The sequence below is a fragment of the Xiphophorus couchianus genome, chromosome 23, assembly GCF_001444195.1.
Source record: "Xiphophorus couchianus chromosome 23, X_couchianus-1.0, whole genome shotgun sequence".
Classification (NCBI taxonomy): Eukaryota; Metazoa; Chordata; class Actinopteri; order Cyprinodontiformes; family Poeciliidae; genus Xiphophorus; species Xiphophorus couchianus.
The window spans coordinates 9,465,898-9,488,214 of NC_040250.1; the positions used below are offsets into that span (position 1 = coordinate 9,465,898).

The 22,317-nt window shown below is 39.2% G+C and overlaps 1 protein-coding gene across 4 annotated transcripts in view; it reads right to left on the reverse strand.

The window, feature by feature from the left end:
- Positions 1 to 22,317, reverse strand: part of diaph2 (diaphanous-related formin 2) — a 460,396-nt gene that overhangs the window by 68,878 nt on the left and 369,201 nt on the right. For all 4 annotated transcript variants that reach the window (XM_028008256.1, XM_028008257.1, XM_028008255.1 and 1 more), the window contains one exon: positions 18,836 to 18,971. In XM_028008256.1, coding sequence (XP_027864057.1) covers positions 18,836 to 18,971 — 136 coding nt within the window. The remainder of the gene's footprint in view (positions 1 to 18,835; positions 18,972 to 22,317) is intronic.

Genomic DNA, 22,317 nt, shown 5'->3' on the forward strand with positions numbered 1-22,317 from the left:
GGAGTAAAACTCACTTAGCTTAGGTTAGAGTTTAGCAGAGAGGAGCCTCAGGATAAAAGCATCCAGTGATGGTCATTGACAGATATTCTTTCTGTGGCTAGCGCAGGGGGAGCTAAGTGCTCTTTACAAAGATTTAGTGTGGAGCCGCTCAATACCGAGGCTTTCTATCATTGTTCAGTCAATGACACTGGGACTGGGCTCCGAAAAACACTCCCCCTGTCCACCATTTCATCTGTCCTGTGGATCCATGAAACCAGAGAAGTGAAGGCAGTCAGCATTAGAGCATTTAAAGAACTGCAAGGCCAACGGTAGGATGAGATGTGGCCATACTGCGTGCATGAAGCTCCGCTAAGCAGTTCAAAAATAAGCTTAGGCTTCATATCTGGGTCATCTATCTTTGCGCCCACATACTAATGAGTTAGAGGGGCAACCTTTTCATCATTCTGGTCTAGAATAGACATTATTTTAAAACTAGGATCATTAGAGTGAGTTATTGTGGACCTGGAGACTTGGCAATCAATTCTTTTGCATGTATGAGTAAACTGGCTCTTCCTGCAGTGTTTTACCATCGTTTTTTGCAACGTGTTTATCGCTGGAAGGAAAATTTCGTGGAGAAAAATTCTACTTTCAGACTCAGCACTTTTACAGGAGTAATCAACCTTTTTTATTTGTGTGTGTGCTCAGTGATACAAGAGTAAGGCAATAGTAGTCAATTAAAATATACAGTAGGTATTTCCCAGTGGTGCATTTCTTTTTTATTTTTATTTTTACTAACAAATGTACAGTATATTGGCAATAAAAACACAACTAGGTACCATATGCACTTCCATTACAGGACACAGCACTGAAAACACAAATTTAATTTGTCAGAAAATGAGCCAATTACATAACACCAATAAAGGATTTTTAAAAACAGAAGCACAGTTTTGTTTTGGTCTTCCTAGTTTGTTTGCCAATCAAGCACTTTGATTGTAAAAGCAGGTACTGATACTTTTGACACTGTGGGCATTTCCACAGCCCTGCAGGAAAGTGAAATAAGCACTGATTGGGACACTGATTTCCAAATAAAAACCAAAACTTTCATCCCAGATAAAGACTGTGGACCACTGAGCAACAGGTCAGTCTTCTGTCTCTTTACTGAAGGAACAATCCAAAATACAACTACTGTATCCATCAGACTGGATGGTCTTCAAAACAACTTGGCTTTTTGATCAAGTTTTTTTTTTAATAAAGAGATGTGGCTACATTACAAAATCCCCAAATCTTTTCAAGTATTTTTGTCTAGTTTTTAGTGCATATATCTTTGTACATCTGAAATAAGACAAAACTTACAAGTAACTTTTTAGAAAGTTACAGGAGCTTATTGTAAGTGAATAATTCCTTAATATTGATTTTTTAAAGTACTCGTTCTACTAGCAGATAATTTTTATTTTAACTATACATTTTTCTCAAGTGAAACAATCTGCCAGTGGAAGTAGTACTTGGAAAGATTTTGTGTTTTTGCAGAGTTTTTCAGTCGGACCGCTTCAGAAACCAATTTCATAAGTTTATTTACAAATTATTCTTAGACTCACATATGGGTAAAACATTTTGCAGCAGCTGCAGCTTTTAAATTCCTTAAAAGAGGAATTTAATTAAAAATATGTGCACATTTTGTGATGTCATCATAGATGTGCATGTGGAAGTTGAGAAGGGTTTGATTTCATCTTAAATAAATCAAATTTCCAACAAAATAGCAAAACAAATAGAATGACTTGATCTAAAGGCAACAAACTGTATATAATATGATTTTATAAATGGTAGCTGGTCGCTTTAATGAAATGACACATTTTTCTATTACTGTTGAAAGTAGCGTGTGCAGATGTTGCTTCTTTCTCCAGCTACAAACCACCCAACCTGCAATCACTCTCACAAGTAAGAAAAGACAGTACAACTAAGAATAGAAACATGTCTTATGCAAATTTTAAAAAAGCAACTCTTAAGACGCCCTCACTAATTTTACTCTCTATCTCATTTCCTCCCTTTCTTCCTCAAGTCCTTCCCAAGGGCTACTTTGAAATCAAAGAAGCTGTGTGCTGTGCTTAAAAGCAATCCCGATTAAATCAAGCTTAATTAGACCAGCTTTATCTGAACAAAACCAGAGCCGAGTAAAGTAGTGCTTATCTCAAATTGCAGCACTACACCTCAGATAGCGAGCTCGTTGGTTAAAAAAAAACCAGGAGAACACGGGGTTCGTCTCCTGTGGACTTGAGGAACAATACGGCGAACGCTTTGCACTTCTAGAACTATATCAGCTCCCAAGATCTTCAGCAGCTCGTCTCTATGTAGGCTAACAACGACAGATTGCGTGTTTGACAGAAGGCGGAACCTGTTAATGCCAGGTAAACATTCATCTGCAACAACTGTGCCACAAGAAACTTCTTGACAGCTCCTTCTTCACGTAGACCCCAACATCACAGGGGGCGCCTGACACTTTGATCAATTTGTCCTACTTCCAGCTTAACTTCAGCACAATTCATCATTCGTAATGGCCGGGACTTTGGAGCCCTGCTAGACTGAGGTTCAGGGGGGAGAAAGTCTGCAGACAAGAAGAGCCAAAATGACTAAAATTGGAAGCTCACTCCCTGGTTACATCTCTGATCTCAATTAACTATTCCCCCAAGTTGTCCAAAGCTTAAACTTAAGAAACTCTCACAAATGAGCTTCGAGAAGGTAAGAGCACACTCTGACACAGTAGTGTCTTTACAGATTATTCATGAAATATATAAAGACAAAGAATTTATTCAGTGTGTACTGAAATAAAACTCGATATTATTTGAGTACACTTATTCTGGTAATCCTCAACTCAAGCTTTCCTAATTGCTTATTGTACCATGCCCACTTCAGCTGACATTTCTGCTTTGTTCAAGCAATTTGCTCATCTTATTTTGAGCTGGTAAACCTAAGACAAACAGTTGTCTCCCTCTTATTACTACATTGCAAGATGAGGAATTACAGAAAAGCTAACCTTTTATACCCAGAGATCTTTCTCAAGAGGAGAGATCCCTCTGCTCACAGGAAATTGCTTTCTAAATGGGTTAAGATGGGCTAAGACCCAGGACACTGACAAACCCTTCCGGTGATGAAACACCTCGGCGGGGACCCAACGCCAGCAGGCCCGAGGTCCTTTAATGATCTTAATAAAGCTTGTGGAAATGTGGAAGATGGTTAATTTCTTAAACACTTAAACCTTTAATAGGAGAAATAAAACTCTAGGAAGCTTTACTGCCTTCAACGGTTCCATATCTTTCCCCGATGATCCTTTCACTTCCTTCCCATCCCGTACCTGGACGTCTGGTACCTTGACCGAAAGGCCTGTGTCGAAAGCAACTGTGAGCCCGAGAGATTGGCTCACCGCCGCATATTTACAAGCATTACCATCACATTTTCTAATTAGGAGCTGTAACAAGAGCAATGTGCTCTCAGCTGGATTGCCATAAAAACTTCACACATCAGATTAGTTTTTCTGAAAAAATAAAAAAGAAGGTAGCTGTAAACTAAAAACAAAAAAAAGAAAAAACAAAAAAAGCAACTGTGATGTACCACCAATCCCAGGAGCGGAGCACTAAGTCAAACCTCGACAGCAGCAAAGGAGGGGAAAGAAAGGGATATGAAAAGAATAAGCACAGGCGCTTTAAGTGTCACCAACAGGGAGGAAAACTGTAAAGAAGAAAATGAGGCAGGAGGAAGAATGCAGGGGGAGGTTGGCACACACAGGCTAGAACAGGGAGGAAAGAGCGTTTCCTGGAATGGGTTATTGGGAGGGAATAGTGAGGCAAGACAAGGCACAAGGTCGTAAAACATCTTCCTGCATACTTGAAGGCCCCAGCTCTGTGACATTTAATTATTTCTAAAACATACTCTTCAGCGTGCAATCCACAGACACACATACCTAGAGCTGGAGTAAGAGCTGCCATGTATTAAAAGTAATACCAGCCCATGTTATATATTGAAAGAGTGCTGGATCCACTTTATAAACTAAATGTTACAGAGCGGATTTCTCGGCTGACATTTTCACACTGAGTAGATAGATACCTAACGGAGGGGGAGATGAGAACATATAACACCTTGCAATATTTGAACCTTTTCCACTTTTTGTCACGATGCAATCACTGGAATCTATGCGATATGTGCATACATATTCTGAGTCAATACTTAGGAGAACCACACTGTGCTACAATTAGAGCTGCCAGTCTTTTGGGGAACGTCTCTGCCACCCTTTGCAGATCTAGACACTGAAATGTTGCCTGTTTTTCTTGGCAAAATAGCTCAAACTGAATGGAGAGCATCTGTGCACAGCAATTTTTCCTAATCTTGCCAACAAACAACAATTCAAGTTGGGACTTTGGTTGCAATCACCATGTTTCAGAGTTGGGACTGTTTGGGGTGACTGGGAGTGATAATGATTTTGAACTCATCTGATCAAAACATGGCTTTTTTCCCCCATGTTTGCTGAGTTCCCCTACATGTTTTATGAAAAAACACTTTTATAGCCTTCTTTCACCAAAGGCTTCCTCATAAAGGCTAGATTTGTTTAGTCCAAAACTAATATTTGTCATTTCAATAGATTCTCCCACCTGCTGTGGAGCTCTGCAGCTCCTCCTTGGTTACTTATATCCTTATTACTGTCCAAGCCTGTCCTATGAATTTAGGTGAACGGCCGTGTTTTGGTAGGTGTGAACTTAATCCACACTCTATTCTATTATGCAGATGATGGATTGAACACTTTTCATGGGATCAGAATAAAAGAAGTTTACATTTTTGTGTTTGCCTTTTTTTTTTTTTACATAAAATACCAATAAAATACAAAGCGTAATTCAAGCTTGTTTCTTTTACCCTGACAGATAGTCAATTTAAAAAATAGCCAGTAATTCAAAAAATTGTAATAAAAAAAATCTGCTCTATAAAACTTTCATGTAGGAAAATTAAATCCAAAAACTGCACCTCTAAAAATATTTAAATATATAAATAAACTCTGGGAATGCTGGCCACTATTAAACACTAGAAACCATTCCTCTGATTGTCAACAAAGCCTGTTCATAACTTCAATTTGCTGTCCGGCACATTCTGCTCGTTTTGCTGTGGAAAAAAATTTGATCGATAAATGAGAGCTCAATTTCTGATGGTTCAGATTCAGCCGTCGTGGTTTACAAAGAAAAAAAAAGACAAATTCTCCTAAAAAAGCTGCTGCTTTCTAATACAACAGCAAACTCTCATCCTGCAGCTTAGGCCAATTACATTGGTGAAAACTTTCAAGGATTTAGTCCAAAAGCATTAAAACCACTTTTTTATGTTTTGTTGTGTTACAACAAACGTTTTGTGCTGGAACACAAAGCAGTGCATAAGTCAAGATCAAATAAAATGATGCAATTTGTTTTACCAGTAAAAATCATATCGAACATGCTGTTCTACACCATTTTATTTACTTTTTTGGGGTTTTAAGATACAGAAAAACATAAAACTTTCACAAAAAGAGGATAAATAAATGTTTTGAGTGGAAGAAAATATATTAAAGACGCAGATTTCAACCTAATGACAAGAAAATAAATTACAATCATGTTGCTGGTACTTTTAGTGACATTCTGTTGTGGAAATTTAATGCAATTATTCCCTGAGAAATACTGCTAAAACCTCTGTTTGCTATAATATTTATATGTACAAATATTAGTTGGTTTATTATTTTTACTCATGTTATAAAGAGCCATTGTGAAAGCTTCTTAGAGCCACAGGTTGCAGACTTCTGGTTTAGGTCAAAGTATACTGATGCATTAAAATCCAAATAAAGTACAGTGAAGTTGATGGTTGTAAAGTGAAGAATGCAAAAAGAAATTTACAGGCTATAAATGGTAACCGTAAAAACGCTTTTTGAGACAGCTGCAGTTTCCTCCTAGTGAATGAAGTCGCTGCTTTTTCCTCCTAATCCAAATCAAAACCCAACATATGAGCAGATTACACACTACTTCCCACAAGCAAATTCTGGAGTCTAATTTGCTCTGTAATGAGATCTAATAAAAGCTTACTGGCCTTGCGCTTGATAAATTACAGACAGTGTGAGAGAGTAACACAGTGAGATCTTAACCTCACCCCACTCCAGCTTTATGACTCCAGTGGAGAGGATGAGGAAGAAAGAGAGCGACAGAGAGGAGAGGAATAAGAGTTTTTTTTCCTTCTTCTTCTTGCTGCAGATTGTTTTTGAACACATTTGAGCCCATCTGTTCCCCCACAGACAGTCACCTGTGCAATTAACCTGGACCATTAGCCGTGAAACAAAGGCCTCGGCGGAAGGAGGGGGTAGTTGCTTTATGGCCAGGTGGAGAGGCAGGCATCTACACTTTCTTTTAATCTCAGCCCCTTCCCCCACTCTCGCTCCCATGCACCTGGCTCTGTGTTATTTCCACACCTGAATTCAGCCACCTAGATGTGCACACAGCCACCTGCATTACTTTACAGCCTCCGCTCTGCTTCCTGTTTTCTAACTGTCGAGCTTTGAGCGCCGACATCCTCCACTCACCCTCCTCCCGTGCTGTCCCAGCAGCTCCAAAGACCAGGGCAAAAAGACACCATTACTGCCACAGAGAGCACAGACAACACAAGCTCCCCAAGAACAGCAGTCATGCACCTGTTAGACATCCTTCCCTTGTTTTTCCCTTTCCATCTTCTTTCACAATCTCCCTGTTGTCCAACCAACCGATCTCGGCAAAAGCTTTGACATGATGACCTGAGAAACTTCGACGAGGCTTCAGGCTGTAATTTGAAGGAGTTTGTGTGTATGGGAGCGCACAGGCAGCAGCTCGTGTCAAATAAAGCAGCAGGGGAAGGGTAGGATAGCAAATAAAAATGGCGAACTTGATGAGCAAACCCACTCATGTCCTCCCTAACTCGATTATGAATGCTCGCGCTGCACTCCATCCTAGGAGGAATGGCAGCGCGGTTACTACTTTATTCCCTGTTTGGCGCCAGGGTCAGGGGCAGAAAAAAGATAAGGAAGATGTGGTGAGTGGAAAGAATATCATGAAATTGCCAAAGGTGCCTGGGAGGCAGGAGGGGATCTACAGGAGGGCAAGGGGGGCAACTGCCCCCTCTGCAGTAGAGCTTTGCCACACCTCTACCCTCCCACAAATGTTACGTTCTTATAATCAGACTTATGAAAACTAAACTTTGTTTGTCCAGAAGCCTCTTATAGCCTTCAAATTAAATATTAATTCAGCAAAAAATACATAATTATTATTTTAATTATAATTAAAATTATGATTTTAATTATAATTTAATTTAAATTAAATTGGTGCAATGAACCTCCAGGGTCAAACTGACAGAGGTGTGTAGATAGCCCAAAAAATTAACTTGAGTAAAAGTAGCAACACTTTGACATATTTTTACCCAATTAAAAATCAGCCATCCAAGAAGTTAAATGTTAGAAAAAAAAAATTATGTTAAAAATAAATTGCTCAAGTAATGAGTAACTGTTGAATCATAACACCTGACTCAATATTTAGAAATGATGTCAGACTGATAAAAGCAGAAATTTACATGCAAAAATTATATGAATATTACAAAATAAGTGATAAAAGATAAGTATATCTAAAACTTCTAAGAGACAGAGGTTCAATAATTTTTTCTTTTTTGTGTGTTTTTTGTGGGTATTGTGTTTGTTTTAGTGACATATGTGGGGGGATTTTCACATACTTCCCCGAGGAGATCCAGCATTGCAACCCTGCTTGGAGCTCTTACCACTCCCTTCCTCCTCCCATGTAAAAGTTTCTAGATCTTCCACTGCTTTTAGGTAAAAAGTGTGTAATTTCAGGACATTTTACCTCCTGAAATAAAGGGGCGGGCTGATGCTGGGTGGGTCCAGTCATCTCACAGAAGAAAGGCGAAATGTCCTGACTTTGGAGAGACTGAAGGGGGAAAAAAAACGTGTAGCCACGATGGATGTCGACGAGGGAGAGATGAAAGTGGATTAGCCGCGGCGGCGATTTGCATTCTGTGGTGGAGCAAAAGCCCCAGCGATGCCCCGAATAGCTGGATGCATGAATAAGTAAACAAACAAAAACAAAAATAAACCCTCCATCTGGATGGATGCTGCCAGGCCCCAAGTGTGAAACAGTAGGGTGGAAAGGGAGGAAAGGAAGAGGAAGGGAAAGAAAGATACTTGCAACACAGTTGTCGTCACGCTCTTCCCTCCGCTATCATTTACAGCTCCTGCCTTAAGGTCTGTGCAGCTACCATACTGCTATCACCATCCATCCACAGCTCTGGGCTAGTTTGCCCAGTAACAGTACCGGCACACAAGGGAGAGCTCCAACCCAGCACTGACAGATGTTAAGTTGACACACTTTCCCAACGCCACATGGGGTCACAATGCCGGGGTGCCAGGAGGGTCACAGGAAGCTGTCATCGCAGCAGAGAGGGCCAATAGTACCTCTTTTCTATAGGCAAAGTACAGCTAAATTTAGCTCCAATATGGAGGGCCCTGACCTATATTCATTTTCTCTGACCCAGCAGGACCTTCGCTTTAATGGTGTCTCTTTTTATCCAAGCTTTTGCAAAGTGATTGAGCTCTTACGTTCTCGTCAGGGCTGAAGCAGAAAGCAGTGTTTTTAAAAAGACTCTTTGTGTTCAGTTTTTAGCAGCACTCAAATATGTGCGTTTCAGATACAGTTTTGTTTTTTAACTTCAATAACTTCTAGAGGTGTTCATTTTTGACCTTTTCTTTATTATGCCGTGAGATACTGACTAAATGCATCTTCTTTAATTCACATTGAAATAATGTACTGTACATTTGGAGCCATCAGAGGGATTTATGTTTTACTGTAACACTGATATCTGCTGCAGCGTCTCTCCCTAATGCAACCGCAGGGAGCTCCTTAATCCCACACCTTTAATTGCTCTAATGTAATCCTCATCCTTCCTCCTGCTGCTTTGCATTAAATGCTAATAAATGCAAACTACTAAATGATTTTTAGGGCAGCAAAAAACTACAGCAAAGACAGCCAAGGTTTGTGGTTGAGCCACAAATCTTTCATATTTTAGTTACAGGTAGGGTACGATCTGTATACAGATGTAGATTACATGAAGTCCTCACTGTCATGAAGGTTTATTTGGATTTTATTTGAGCTAATCTTTTCTAAAATCACTTTTACAAACAAGTACTCATCCATTCATGGTCAAAATGATAACTGTTTGCTTAAATATATGCATATATCCTTGGGTTAAATGTCGATTTCAAAGTTGCACCTTGACTGCAAGCTTTTGATAATCTTCACTGAGCTTCTATTTGTTGGGAGATATTTGCCTTCTCTCTTTGGCAGTATTGGTATTTGTTTGGTTTTCAGGCAATGCTTCTGTATTGTTTTCCATGTTCATGCTAATTAGCTGTTTTTTTGTCATCAAGTTTCAATCCAGCTGATGATTATAGGTGAAATTGAAGAATTTGGAGGTTTACCTTCTAATGCATCCTCACCGCTAGCAGCAAAACAACCCACTGCATGATGCTATTACCACCATACTTGAAAGATAGCACACTAGATCTGAGCCTCATCTTGACTCTTTCAGAAATTTGTTTTGTTACTGTTGACATATAGCTGTCTTTGTCCATTTAATCTGTATCAGAGGACCTAATAGTGAAGTTGAGATTGTAATCTGGGATGGCTAACAAATCATTTCAGTGAATAAAAAAAATTCCCAAACAATATATCATTGACGTTTCACAATGAAGTTGAATACACTTACATTTCAACATGTATGTAAAATTTTGACCTTATATAGATGAGATAAATTCTAACTTGTGCATCTAATTCTCCAATGTATTGAACTTGAATGTTTTGTAATAACCCTTTCCTGAACAAGCCTAAAATGAACAAAATTAATGCATTTAAGTGTGTGAACGTTTGACATGGAACTGTGCATGAATTAAGACTATCCTGGCTCTCATAGAGCTCCGTTTTTTTAAACAATGGCACATAGCGGATACATAGTTTTGTAATGCAGATCAAGATCGCATCTGAACTAAACCCCACATGGGCTGTTTGCCTCAGCGTCAGGCGGCCCTGTCTGGGGAAGCTAAATGGATTTGACAATGGGATTTGATGGTCTTTGTAGTGAGGGTAATTAGGTTTGATTGACTGTAAAGTGACTGGTGGGGTCCAGATCTGGGAGGGGAAATGATCAGACACTTGAACCACCCACAAATTAATGAGATTCAACTGTGCCTGCGCTTATTGCACTGAGGAGGAGAAGAACAGTCGGCAGAGTGATGAGAGACAGAAAGGAATGAGGAAGCATGAGAGTGCCGTGTGAAATAGAGAGATCTATGGAGAAAGAGACAAAATAAAAGCAATAGAGACATCTGAAACCTGTCTCACTACCTGAACTTAGAGGGGTGAAACTTTAAGATGCTAAGTATTGTGTTTTTAATGCAAGACATTCTTGAAGAAAAGGTTGGTTCACATGTCGACAGTAGTTTGCTGAGAATAATACATGCCTGGACAGCAGTGGATTTTTTTTTTTACTCTGCCAATTTTTGTTTTAGAGAGCCTAAAGTATATTTACTCCGTTTGTGGAACTTGTTTTTGAATAAATCTAATTTTCTACATGTCTCAGTTCACGCTGTCTGGTCTTGTGGGACTAAGCTGAGATGCAGCCGCCTAGAAGCTCTGTGCCGTCATTGCCTTCGGGCAGATACCGATTCTTTCTGGAGATAGAGCACAATCTAATATGCTGTTATTTATTACGACGAGTGCATGACGGCAGATAATCCTGGCGCCCTTGTTCCCGTCTTTTAAGGTAATTATGGAGTTCAACAATCCATACGAAGCAGTTGCAAAGAATAGCTTGTACTACTTGCACTCCAAATTGAGGGCAAAGAAAAAGTGGCTTGCTAAAAGTTTGGTGCCACACTGAAGTGACATCAATACGCATTTGAAGTAAAAGATGCTTGTTCTTGTGTGTAACTTATGGAATAAACTACTGTACCATGTAAAATTATTCATATACATTGAACTTTGAGCTTTAATGTAACAGTCCAACACAAAGTTGAGCATAATTGAAATGATTATGCGCAACTCATTTGATGAAAAATTATTAATGCCGCTTTTACTACTTCACCTCTAAATAAAACAATACAACCAACTGCCTTAAAAGTCACTTTACTAGTAAATATAGTCAATACTTACACTAAGAAATCCTTGCCTCAAGTCTTTTTATTCAATTAATTTTATAATATCTTCTGAGTTCCCACTGATGGAAAGTTTTCCCACATGATCATACTACCATCACCACTTGTAGCCATAAGAATTATTTATTCAGTGGGCCAAAATTCAATTTGATTTCATCTGGTGAAACATGAAAATGTTTCACCAGATGCAGACTTGACCTGTACTTGATACTTTTCGAAGTTACTGCGGTCTGAACAGTCGTTTTGAACTTTATCCAGATTTTGCATCATTGATGTGAGACATGTATCATAATTCTGCACGAGAATAAGCCAAACAGTAAGTCTAGATGTAAATCAGAAATCTGATTCCGGTTGCATTTAATTAGCAAAAAAAAAACCCAACAAAAAATTCAGAATTAACCATCACCTGCTGTTAGATGACTTTAGGAGGCAACTGTTACACTGGATTTTGTTTGTTTGTTTATTGTTTATTTGAATGGGGACAAAAATTGAGTATACATAATACTAAACTAATGCATATTCCCAGATATGATTTATTTAGGGGTATCAGAGTAAAGAAGGATTTTAGAATGAAGAGGTTTGTTTACTTTTCCAAGACAGTGCATATAATCAATGCATGGAAGAGCGCAATTCCTGGAAGCAGAAATTACACATGGGGGAATAAACATGCAGCAAATAGAGGAGCACTGAAGCATATATCACCGTTACATTGTTGAAAGGTCTGCCCTTGTTTTTTATGTTCTATATCAAACACCAAGGTCGGCTTCAGCTATAATATCCGCTTCATTTTTTCAAGCTAAGTTGAGGTAAAGCAAGAAGCTCAACATTTTTTTATCTGCTTGTGTCTCTGACCTTCACGTCTCTAAAGCTATCTTCCCTGGTAATATTATTTGCAACGTCTGCCGAGCTGTGGGGACACTATGCAAACTTGGAGAGGCAACCTGTCCACCCCGCCGTGGCATGTCAGCTCTTGTCTATGATCACCTGGCTGGCATGGCTGCTACGCAGGTATGTGCTGGCCTACTGGCAGCTGTCAGTGTCACACAGAGCCATCAATCTACAGCTCCAGCACTGTCAGTTCTGACAGGGCTCTGCCAGCCACAAGCAGTCAGCCGGCTGCACAGAAATATGTCACTTTAGTTTAGCATGCCACAATAATGGAAACATAAATTAAGAAATGTTTTCCTTGTTTAAAAATACACAAGAAGGGGAAGAAAAGGAAGCTGCAGCCAACTTTGAGAGAAAACACCGAGATGTGGACAGGCCATCAGGTATGAAGTCAAAACGTGACCTGAATGTCAACATGTAGCGGTTTCTGAACATCTTAAAGTTTTTTTTCTATGAAGTCTGAGAAATTATACAATGTTTGGAATTTATTCCGATTTTCAGGTTTGGAAACACGTGGGAAAAAAAACAGAATATGGAAAATATTCATTTCCAGGACTTTTGAGCACATTTTATATGTATTTTTAAATTAATTTTCAACTCTATCAGTCCATCTATTTTGTTTGTCCATTCATTCATCCGTTTATCCAACTTACCATCCATCCATCCATCCATCCATAAACCCACCCAAAAATAATCCAAAGCTAATTAAAAGTGTTTTTCAACATGACTGACATTAAAGAGTCACAAATTCAACTCTTCCCACTTTGACATCCAGTTTGTGTAGTTGGATGTAAACTTCTACGGAAATAAAAAACATAGGGAATGCAAACCTTGCAGTCTGCTGTCAAGACCTAACCTAACTAACCTCACCGACTTATTTTTCCCTCATATTTATAAAATATACGCCTCTCCCTGAGAAGCCCACTTTTTTATTTGTGTAAACATACACCATTTGATCCACAGCGAGTGAAAGTTTGACAAGAAGGATGCATAAATAGAAGCTGCAGGCCCATCATTGTCAACATGCCAACTGCTCTCTGCAGAGAATCATACAGACATGGAGACCTCATTTTAGCAGGCCTTGCTGAGAGGGAAGAATGCCTAAAAAACTTAGCAGCTCAAAAAAAACAAAAAACACACACACACATCCACTGAGCTTTGGAATAGGAAAGGAGGACACACATTTCTGCGATAAAAATCAACTGTGGAGACACTATCTTGAGCTGAACTCTATGTCCATTATTACCAGCACATTAATTCATTCACCTTTAGGCTTTATGATTTGTAAGTGTAAATATAGATTTTAAGTTGTTTTTATCCAGCTTCCAGATGCTGAATGAGCAAAGATAACAATATAAAAGATTATTATATCGTACGTTCTATATTGTCTGACTATGCTGGAACATATGTCTCATGCCAAAACACATTTATAATAAACTGTATTATGTTAAAGCAAAGAAATGTATGGATTTGCATTTTTGTGGTGTCTGCAAGCTGTTGCAGTGGATTGAGGCAGCTGGGTGGCCTTCCATCCATTCAGCAAAAAAATGATGCAATAAAGACAGAATAAAAAAGATAAGTGCATGTTTGGAGTTTTTGTATGTTTAAGGTTTTAGTGAAACAGCTGAGGATATTTAGGGGGTTAAAAAAGTCAACTGTGTAATGTATTCCTCCTGAAAGTCTTCATACCCGCTTTTTTACACTTTGTCACATGACAACCTCAAAAATCCATGTATTTTATAGGAACAGAACACAAGAAATGACTTTTCACCCAAATTAATAAGTCTGGCAAAGAGAAAATTAATGGACAAAGAAGCCAAGAGGTTCATGGTAACTCCATAGGAGATCCACAACTAATGTGAGAAAATCAACAACTTTTAGTCTTGTGGGAGAAAACTGGCTACACATCACAGTAAGCACGCTGTCCTGATAAAAAAAAGATGCTTGAGATACTTCAGCAGGAAGGAGCTGAATACAAGGTTTGACAGGAAGAAAACCTACAAGATGAGGGGTTAAAGTTCATCTTTAAGCAGGGCGACGACCTTTCACATACAGACACAATCTAAATGAAATTGTTTATATCTGCCACCTGCAACTTTTTAAACCTTCCACAATGGCTAAAACTGGATAAAATGATAAAGAACTAACTCATGTCTTTATGTATGGCAGTTTTAGTAGTCTATTAAGTTTTTTTCATGAATTAATTGCATCGAACTTCCACAACAGAATGACACTAAAAGCATCAGTTATTTATTACATTATATATTTCTTGTTATTAAGTTGGAAATGTATTTTTTGTTTTGCATAGTTTTCCACAAATATCAATATCTCACTGAAGAGATTTTATCTATTCTCTTTGTGCACAGGTTTTCAAGTCTTAATTTATTCAAAAAACCGAAGATATAGATGAAATAGTGGTTCTTCAAAAATAAGAACACATTTACCACAGTAAATATTTATCAAAAATTAACGTTGTCTTTTCCAGTACATCATCTGACAATTGTGGCTCTGTTAAGGTTACAGATATCTGGTTTAGATCAAAGCATATTTATGAATAAGAACTGTGTTCAAAACTGTTAGAGGCAGCAAAACAATCTACAGAATATAATTTGAAAAGAAATGCAAAGCAAAGCTCTTTTTTTATCTCTAATAATAAGCAAACTATGTACCAATTTTTCCCTTTTTTATTTGTCTATTACACAAAATGCCAATAAAATCAGAATTTGTTTGCTTACGTTTCTCATAAAAAGGTCTTCCTGGTACCTGGCTGAAGCATAACGGTCTACTGGCATCTACTTATTTGCTGTGTTTTTCTTTTTTTTTGTTCATATGTGCTTCATGCCAGACCACATTGTGCTCAAAAAGCGTACAGGCTTTCCGGGTCTTTTCAGAGCTTAGTGAATTTGACTGGGAATACGCAGATGACATGTGGGTTCAGACACTCGCCCCAGATGGGGGGGCTGACCCCAGTGATGCCAGCCATGCTGGCGACCAGAGGGGCCTGGTTCTCTTCACTCCGATGCCTTTAGAGAAGGAAAGTTCAAGTCCTCCACCACACTGCAGCTCTTGCAGAGCCCAGCTTTCTGCTGTTGACATTGTTTCATTTCATTTCCTTGCAGTAAAAATATCCTGCTCTTAGCCTGTAATAGAGACAGGCATTAGCTTGAGTTCATATTCTGCAGAGCTCAACAGTCACTTCCACTGATCTAAAGTGGTACTGTAAATGTTGAACAGCTGGTCAGTTCAAGAGAATCCACTTAGAGCAAATTAAAACAAATTGAGTGACTGGGTAATGATTTTATAAGATATTTCATACATTAAGATTTCAAATACTTAACTGAGAGGAGTGTTTAGTGATGCACTTCTCTTATCTATCTGTCACTTTGTTGGAAAAGTGATACAAAGAGAGGACATCATTTCAAGGGGTATTTTTTTATATTACCACTTTCCTAAAAGCGTTTATCTGCTCCCCCTCTCCTCTTCCCTCCATCCTGGTGCCATCATGGCAAAAAGCTAAATGAATTAAACTCTCATTAAAAATGCATTTCATTGTTAATCATTTGCGAGGAAAGAGGATTAGGTTGCAATTTGTGAAATGAAATAAAATCTATCCCTTCTCAAAAATAGACTCTTGAAATTGCTTTAAACAAAATACTATTATCCATCAAGCAGTCCTTTAAGCCACAAAATGAGCTAACCAGTAAATCCCTAAAATAGATAAGACACTGACCTGTGCTTAATTCTCATAACACAATAGGCATATGTTTACCCCATCTGCTCAGCTTATGCATCCAACAACACAGCAAACATAGCTGGTTCTACTCAATTTCTATCAGTTTGATCTCTAAGAGCAGGTGTCTAAACTATCTATTTCAGGATTTCATTTAGCCTTTTAACCCCCAGAATTCAAAATTAATGTCAAAAATGCTCAGCCATGATTAATTAATGGTGAAAGGAATTACACGAGTCTCTTTGTGATGCTCACTTCTGTGTTTTCCCAAACCATTGCGGAAAACAAGAGTGATGCTCCACATGAAATATTGATAGGAAAATCACCTCAAATAACCAACTCTTCGAATATATGAAGCACATGTAGAATTTTAGAGCAGGCAGGGAGACAAGAGCCGAGAGTCTCAAGCCAAGGCTGTCAAACAGGGAGGAGAGGAGGCGCAGAGAAGAAAGATGTGCAACAAGAAAACATTGAATTTCCTGCTATATATTTTCCAACCAAACAGCTTTAAAGGAAACCGAGACGAGGGGCACGAACGCAAACCACCGAGCTGCTTTCACCTCCACCCTTCTTCTGGCTGGAGCTTACATTCCCATTCATCAGACGCATTAACGGAGCCCTGCGTGCGTTTGTCCTTCCTTAGATTGCTTTCCACAAAGAAAAACAACTGAAGGAACAGGAAAAAATGTCAAGGTTAAAAAAAATAATAATGCAGGTAACGACCTTGACAGAGGAAAAGCTGGCAGCGCTGAGCACATCTTGCATTAGGAAAGTGGATATTCTATATTTTCAAGTTCACCATTATTAAGCTAGGCCAGTACCCTCTGTTGGTGCACAACACTATCCCTGAAATGTCTGAGGCTGTAGGCAAGGTACAGTTTAGATTTTTGGTCTGGGCAGGGTCGGGCTGAAATTATTTGCTTGATGATCGGGTCTGTTTGGATTTCTGTGGCTCATTTAGTAAGCCTACAATGCATTCAGCACAGAGAAGGCCAAACAAGATAGATCTGGTAAGATAGAAAAAGTTAATTAAACTGCCTCAAGCGCAACGCACAACTAGATGTGTACACGGCCCTGCCCTGATGCACTCCTATCAATCACACATCCCAGATGATTTGCACTTTACTCACCCACTGGTGACAACAAGACGCAGGGTGAGTGTATCCAAAAATTTACGTTGATAATAATTCATCGTATTTCTCAACCCAGAATTAGTCCAAAGATGCACTCCCTTCACAACCAGGCCGCTGCATCTCATTAAATTTTTTATGTCTTCCCCCCTCACAGATATTTTGGTATTTCAGTTTCAACGTAAAGGATATGTGATAAATTAACATTGGAAAAGCTCATTTTTCCTCCTTGTTGCGTTGTTATTGCATCTCGTAAACCTGGTCTCATAAATCTGGTCTTTCAACAGGGGTGTGTACACCTAGGAGAGACACTGTTTTATATCTTCCAAACAAAAAGTAAACTGCGGGTGTGAGGACAAACAAATACGTTGAACACACTCCCACCTGTTTCTGGTTGGAGCTTAAATTCCTACTCCTCACACACATTAACAGAGCGCTGCTTGTTAGATTGCCTTCCACATAGAAACATGTAAAAATACATGAAATTATTCTAGGTTTAATAAAAAAAACCATCCAGGTAAGAACCTTGACAGCAGAAAAGCTGGTCATGCCGAGTGCATCTTGGATTAAGAAAGCGAGTTTTCCATAATTTTCCAAGGTCACCATCATCGAGACAGTCCAGTAATCTAGGTGTCGGTGCGCAGCACAATCCCCCACTATCTCGGAGGCTGCAGGCAACGCTGCCCATGTCATCCTCATGTTTTATTCATTCTGAATGTCATATTATGGCATTCAGAAACCAAGATCAAAATCTGCTCTGGCAGAAATATTTAATATCGCACCACTTCTCCATCCTTCTCCATCTGGTTTGCCAGACACAGAGAGAGAGGGGGTAGACAGCGTCCTTCAGCTCAGCCATGTTGGATTATTGAAAGTAGAGCTTTCAGAGAGGTCTCTGCTCAGGGAACAAAAAAAAGAGCGAGAGAAGAACTGTAGCATGCATCAATTATCTTGGAGAGTCTGTGGCGTGCTGGAGACTGTCTTGTCATATTTCCCAATGAGGCTGGGCGATGGAGAGGTCCTTGGCTAGCACTGACATTTAGAAACTGGTGTGGAAATCCCAGTCTGTTAGTCAAAAAATATGAATAAATAATGGACAAAAGAGTGCACTGACTGCCTGTAAGGCCTCCCAGGCTTGAAATTCCTTCAGTGTCATTGTCGTAACTAGACACAAGCATCAGCCTCTGTCACTGTATTTTTCCTCCATGTGCGAAACAATGGCAGCTCACACTGATCAATACATGACTGGCTGCCGTTGCTGCAGGACAGAAGAGTCATTATAGCGTTTCTGGAAAATGTTATTCTTTTGTTTTTCCTTACGTTGCTTAAGGAAATGTAAGCAATTTTTCACTAATGAATGGTAAACTACCAGAGCCATAATGATCATGTTGAGATTGCCATCTACACAGCAATCTTCAGTTTAGTCAATAAAGCGGGCCTTAATTTCCTATCTTTACATGCAGCCCGTATTTTCCAGCATGTGTCTCTGTAAGCAAACAACATATTTGAGTTTATTTGTGACTACTTTCCAATAGCTGGAAGCATGACTGAATAAAATGTGTTCAATTTTTAGATGCAGCAGGGGGAGAATGTTTTTTGTCTACAGAATGTGGATAAGTAGAAAATACCAATTCTAGCATAACCTCTCTTTTGTCTGGAAGCACTGACTGAGCTATGGAAGCACTGTAAACATGAGAGTTGAAAATAAACTAAAATAAAGGACTCCCTCCCCCTGCTTCTCTACATTAGTATCAGTGGCTGAGTTCAAATCTGTGTGCAGAAAATTTCCATGAAACCCTCTCTCCACCCTTGTGCTTCTTGTCCCCTGAACTCCCCGTCTCCGTCTCGGCAGCAGCATGGGGAGAAGCAGCGTACCTTTGTTCATGTCAATCAGCTGCTTCTTCTTCTGCTGACGCTCCTGCTTCTCTCGCTCAGCTTTCTCCTTCGCCAGCTTGGCTCTCTTGATCTTCTCCTCCATCTCCCTCTTCTTGTGGTTCTCCTTCACGGCTTCCTGATGAGGCACACACACACATGCAGACACACACACACACAAACAGATAAAATCAGAATGTTGCTCTGCCACCTTCACTCTTTTATCATCGTCTACACTGTATAGTGTACAGGAGCAGCAGAATACCATCTGCAAATTCTTATCCAGCAACTGGCTTGATAGAGATAAACGTCTGGAATAAACAATGCATCTGTTGCTGTGTAAAAGCCTTTTTTTATTATATGCCTATCTATCAGTGAGGTTCCTGTACATGATTTCAGTTCCACAGCTGATTTAATGCCAAACCTACATGAATGATGACATTCACACATAACCAGTGCTTTCAAAAAGTATTTATAGCCTTTGGGTTTTACGCATTTTATCACATAACACAAACTCCAAAGTATTTCATAAATATCTTACGTGATATAAAAAAAATAAATCCCTATTTCCATGTCAAGTTTTCATTAAAGAATGTTGCTTGTCTTGTCTGCTATTTTAGCAACATAGCTTGGCTGTAGTTTAATAAATTTCCCAGCAAAAGCTCTACAACTTTTCTTCTAAGAATTGTAAAAACCTGCTCACAGTGCGGTATATGTAGATTCTTCTGCTGAATGTGGAAAATTCACTTATTCATGGATGTTTTGTAAGGAATATCTAACATATTATAAAGAAAATGCAGCTTTGGAATCCATGCTACTCGACATGCTATTGGCATATCCAAGGGCACCGTTCATTTCTCTTGACGCTAATAGGCTGCACCCCAAGACCAGAGATAAAAACAAAAAACAGGTATCAACTTGATAATTATGCTCATTCAGTTGGCCAATAACATAAAATCCAATTAAAATACATTGAATTTTGTGGCTCTATTGAGACAAAACGTGAAAAGGTTCAAATTGAACGCTTTTGCAAATCTCTGCACAACATAATGCAGGCATAATTCTTCAGACAACACTGGAAAGACATTTAATTGAGAAAGCAACATGTGGCAGTCGTGCAGCGAGCCCAACATTCAGAAAGCATCCATCTCCTCCGCGGTCACCAGCTGAAATGCCAGAAAGGAACCCGGGATAGAGAGATAATAAACCGTATGTCTTCAGCACTATACAAATCTGTCAGTTTGTTCTGCTGCAAGGAGAGAATAAGATGCAACTGTGTGACCTTTGGAGACAACAAAATGCTGTTGCATGCTACGCCTGTGGTGCAGCAGAGGTTCCACGTGTGGGAGGTCATACTTCATGTTAGTAAATCCATACGATTATGTGCGCTAAGGTTGGAGTCCATTTACATCTTTATGCTTCAGCTCATCTGTGGTGTTCCCTCTCCCCTATGCATCCATGTGGGCAGCTTTAAGCGAAGGCATAACCCTCTCTGAGCGGTGATATAATATGTGGCGACAGCAGGCCCCCCATCCACTGCCCCTGTGGTCCTGATGAGTGCGCCGTGTTGGCAGCTAAGACAGAGGGATTATGGGGATTGCGGGAAAGGAACAAGGAAAGAGCGGCTCATCATGCCAGTCAATAGCAGGGCTTTTCTACATGTCCAAGGACACGGGCCCTCGCTGTCACCGACTCCTTGATGGATGACAAGGGCAGCAATGGCGGCAGAGACAGAGAGAGAAGAACCAGGTGGAGTAATTGTGATTAAAAAAATATCAAGTTTAAATCCTGGAAATAAACAAAATGATAGTGAAGAAAGGGAAAGTATTAATATTTAGTGCATTGTGAAACTGTGATTGTCTCAAACTATTGCAAGTCAGTGACGTCTCTCATATCAACCTGTATTTAATCACCACATCAAGGCTGTGTAAATTAGACCACTGCCCCCTACACAGGATATTGATTGCATCCACTCTACCGCTGCTTTCAACAGGATGAGAGTTGTGCTTTGTATTAGCAACAAAACGTTTACCTTCCATATTTTCTCCAAATGATGAGCAGCTCTGACAGCCAACCACCAACAGGGTTCTGCTCATTTCCAAATGAACGTTGCTGAAGTGCTTCAGGATAAAATCGGGGTAGAAATTATGTAGATTACGTACATAAGTCCTGTCGGCAAAAGTTATTCTAAACAAACAATTAATTCTGGCTGTAAACATGATTACGATACATAATTTAGCGGCTCTAATCAAACAACACCTCTAATCATCAAAGCTCTGCATCTGTGGTTTATTTTGTGTCCCTTTTCCAGTTCTCTGTGACAGGTTGAAATTTCCTTCGGGTAAACATCGATTGTATCACGCTCAATTTTCCTGACAGCTCCGTTTATTGTAGGAGGACGTCCAAGATTAAAATATTCTAATGAAATTTGACTTGATAAATAAATTGGTTGATTTGACATCTTGCATATCTGGTCAGATATTTCTCAATAGACTACTAATGTCCAGTTAGTTCTCTAATGCATTCTGGACTAAACCAAACCATACGATATGATTTTAAGAGAAAAGGAGAGAGGTTTTTTTCTTTTGTATTTGTATTTTGTTGTTTGTCCCTCTGACAATCTGTTGTGCCAAAGAAAACGCAGCATGCATGTAGAAAATGGTTCCTCTGGTGAGATCAGAAAAAAATATTGAACTCTTGTTGAGATGCAGAGCTTTGTTGGTGCAAATAAAACTGACACTGTATGACACCAAGGGTATTAAACTCCAGCCCAGAAACTCATAGTTGTGTCCTTAGTTCAACAAACTTGATTCAAATGGAAAAAAATATATCAACAGTCAAGTTCAACTAAATTGTGCTCTTGATTTTAATATGGGGCAACTGTGGCTGTGTGGGTAGAGTAGTCATCTTGCAATTGTAAGATTTTAGGTTTGACTTCAGCTATTTCATGTTGGTGTGCCCCTGGGCAAGGGACTTAACCCCAAGTTGACTACTTGGTGTATAAATGTGTGCGTGTTAGTGGGGGTGAATAGGTGAATGTGGCTCTAATGTAAATGACTTGAAAAGCACTATGTAAGTTCAGTCCATTTGCCATTACCATTAATTGACCTAATAATTTGAATTAGATGTGTTGAAGCAGAGACTCATCTAAAAGTTGTGGGACATCTGTGCTTGAGGAATGGAGCTTGATACTCCTGGCATTATTTTCCTTCAAAGGTGCAGCATAGGTGAGACATGGATAGAGCTAATTCCTGAGTAAAAGTGGAGAAAACCTATAATAGGGTTACTAAAAAGTTAAGATCAAGAGCTACAATGGAATATAAGCATGTTAGAATGGCTTAGTCAAAGTCCAGATTGAAATTCATTTGAGAATCTGTGGCAGTACTTGACAACTTATGTTCCCAAACTCTTTCATTTTCAACTATTTGCAAAGAAGATTAGGCAAATATTTTTCTACAGGTGTAGCTTTTTGGAGTATGTAGAAA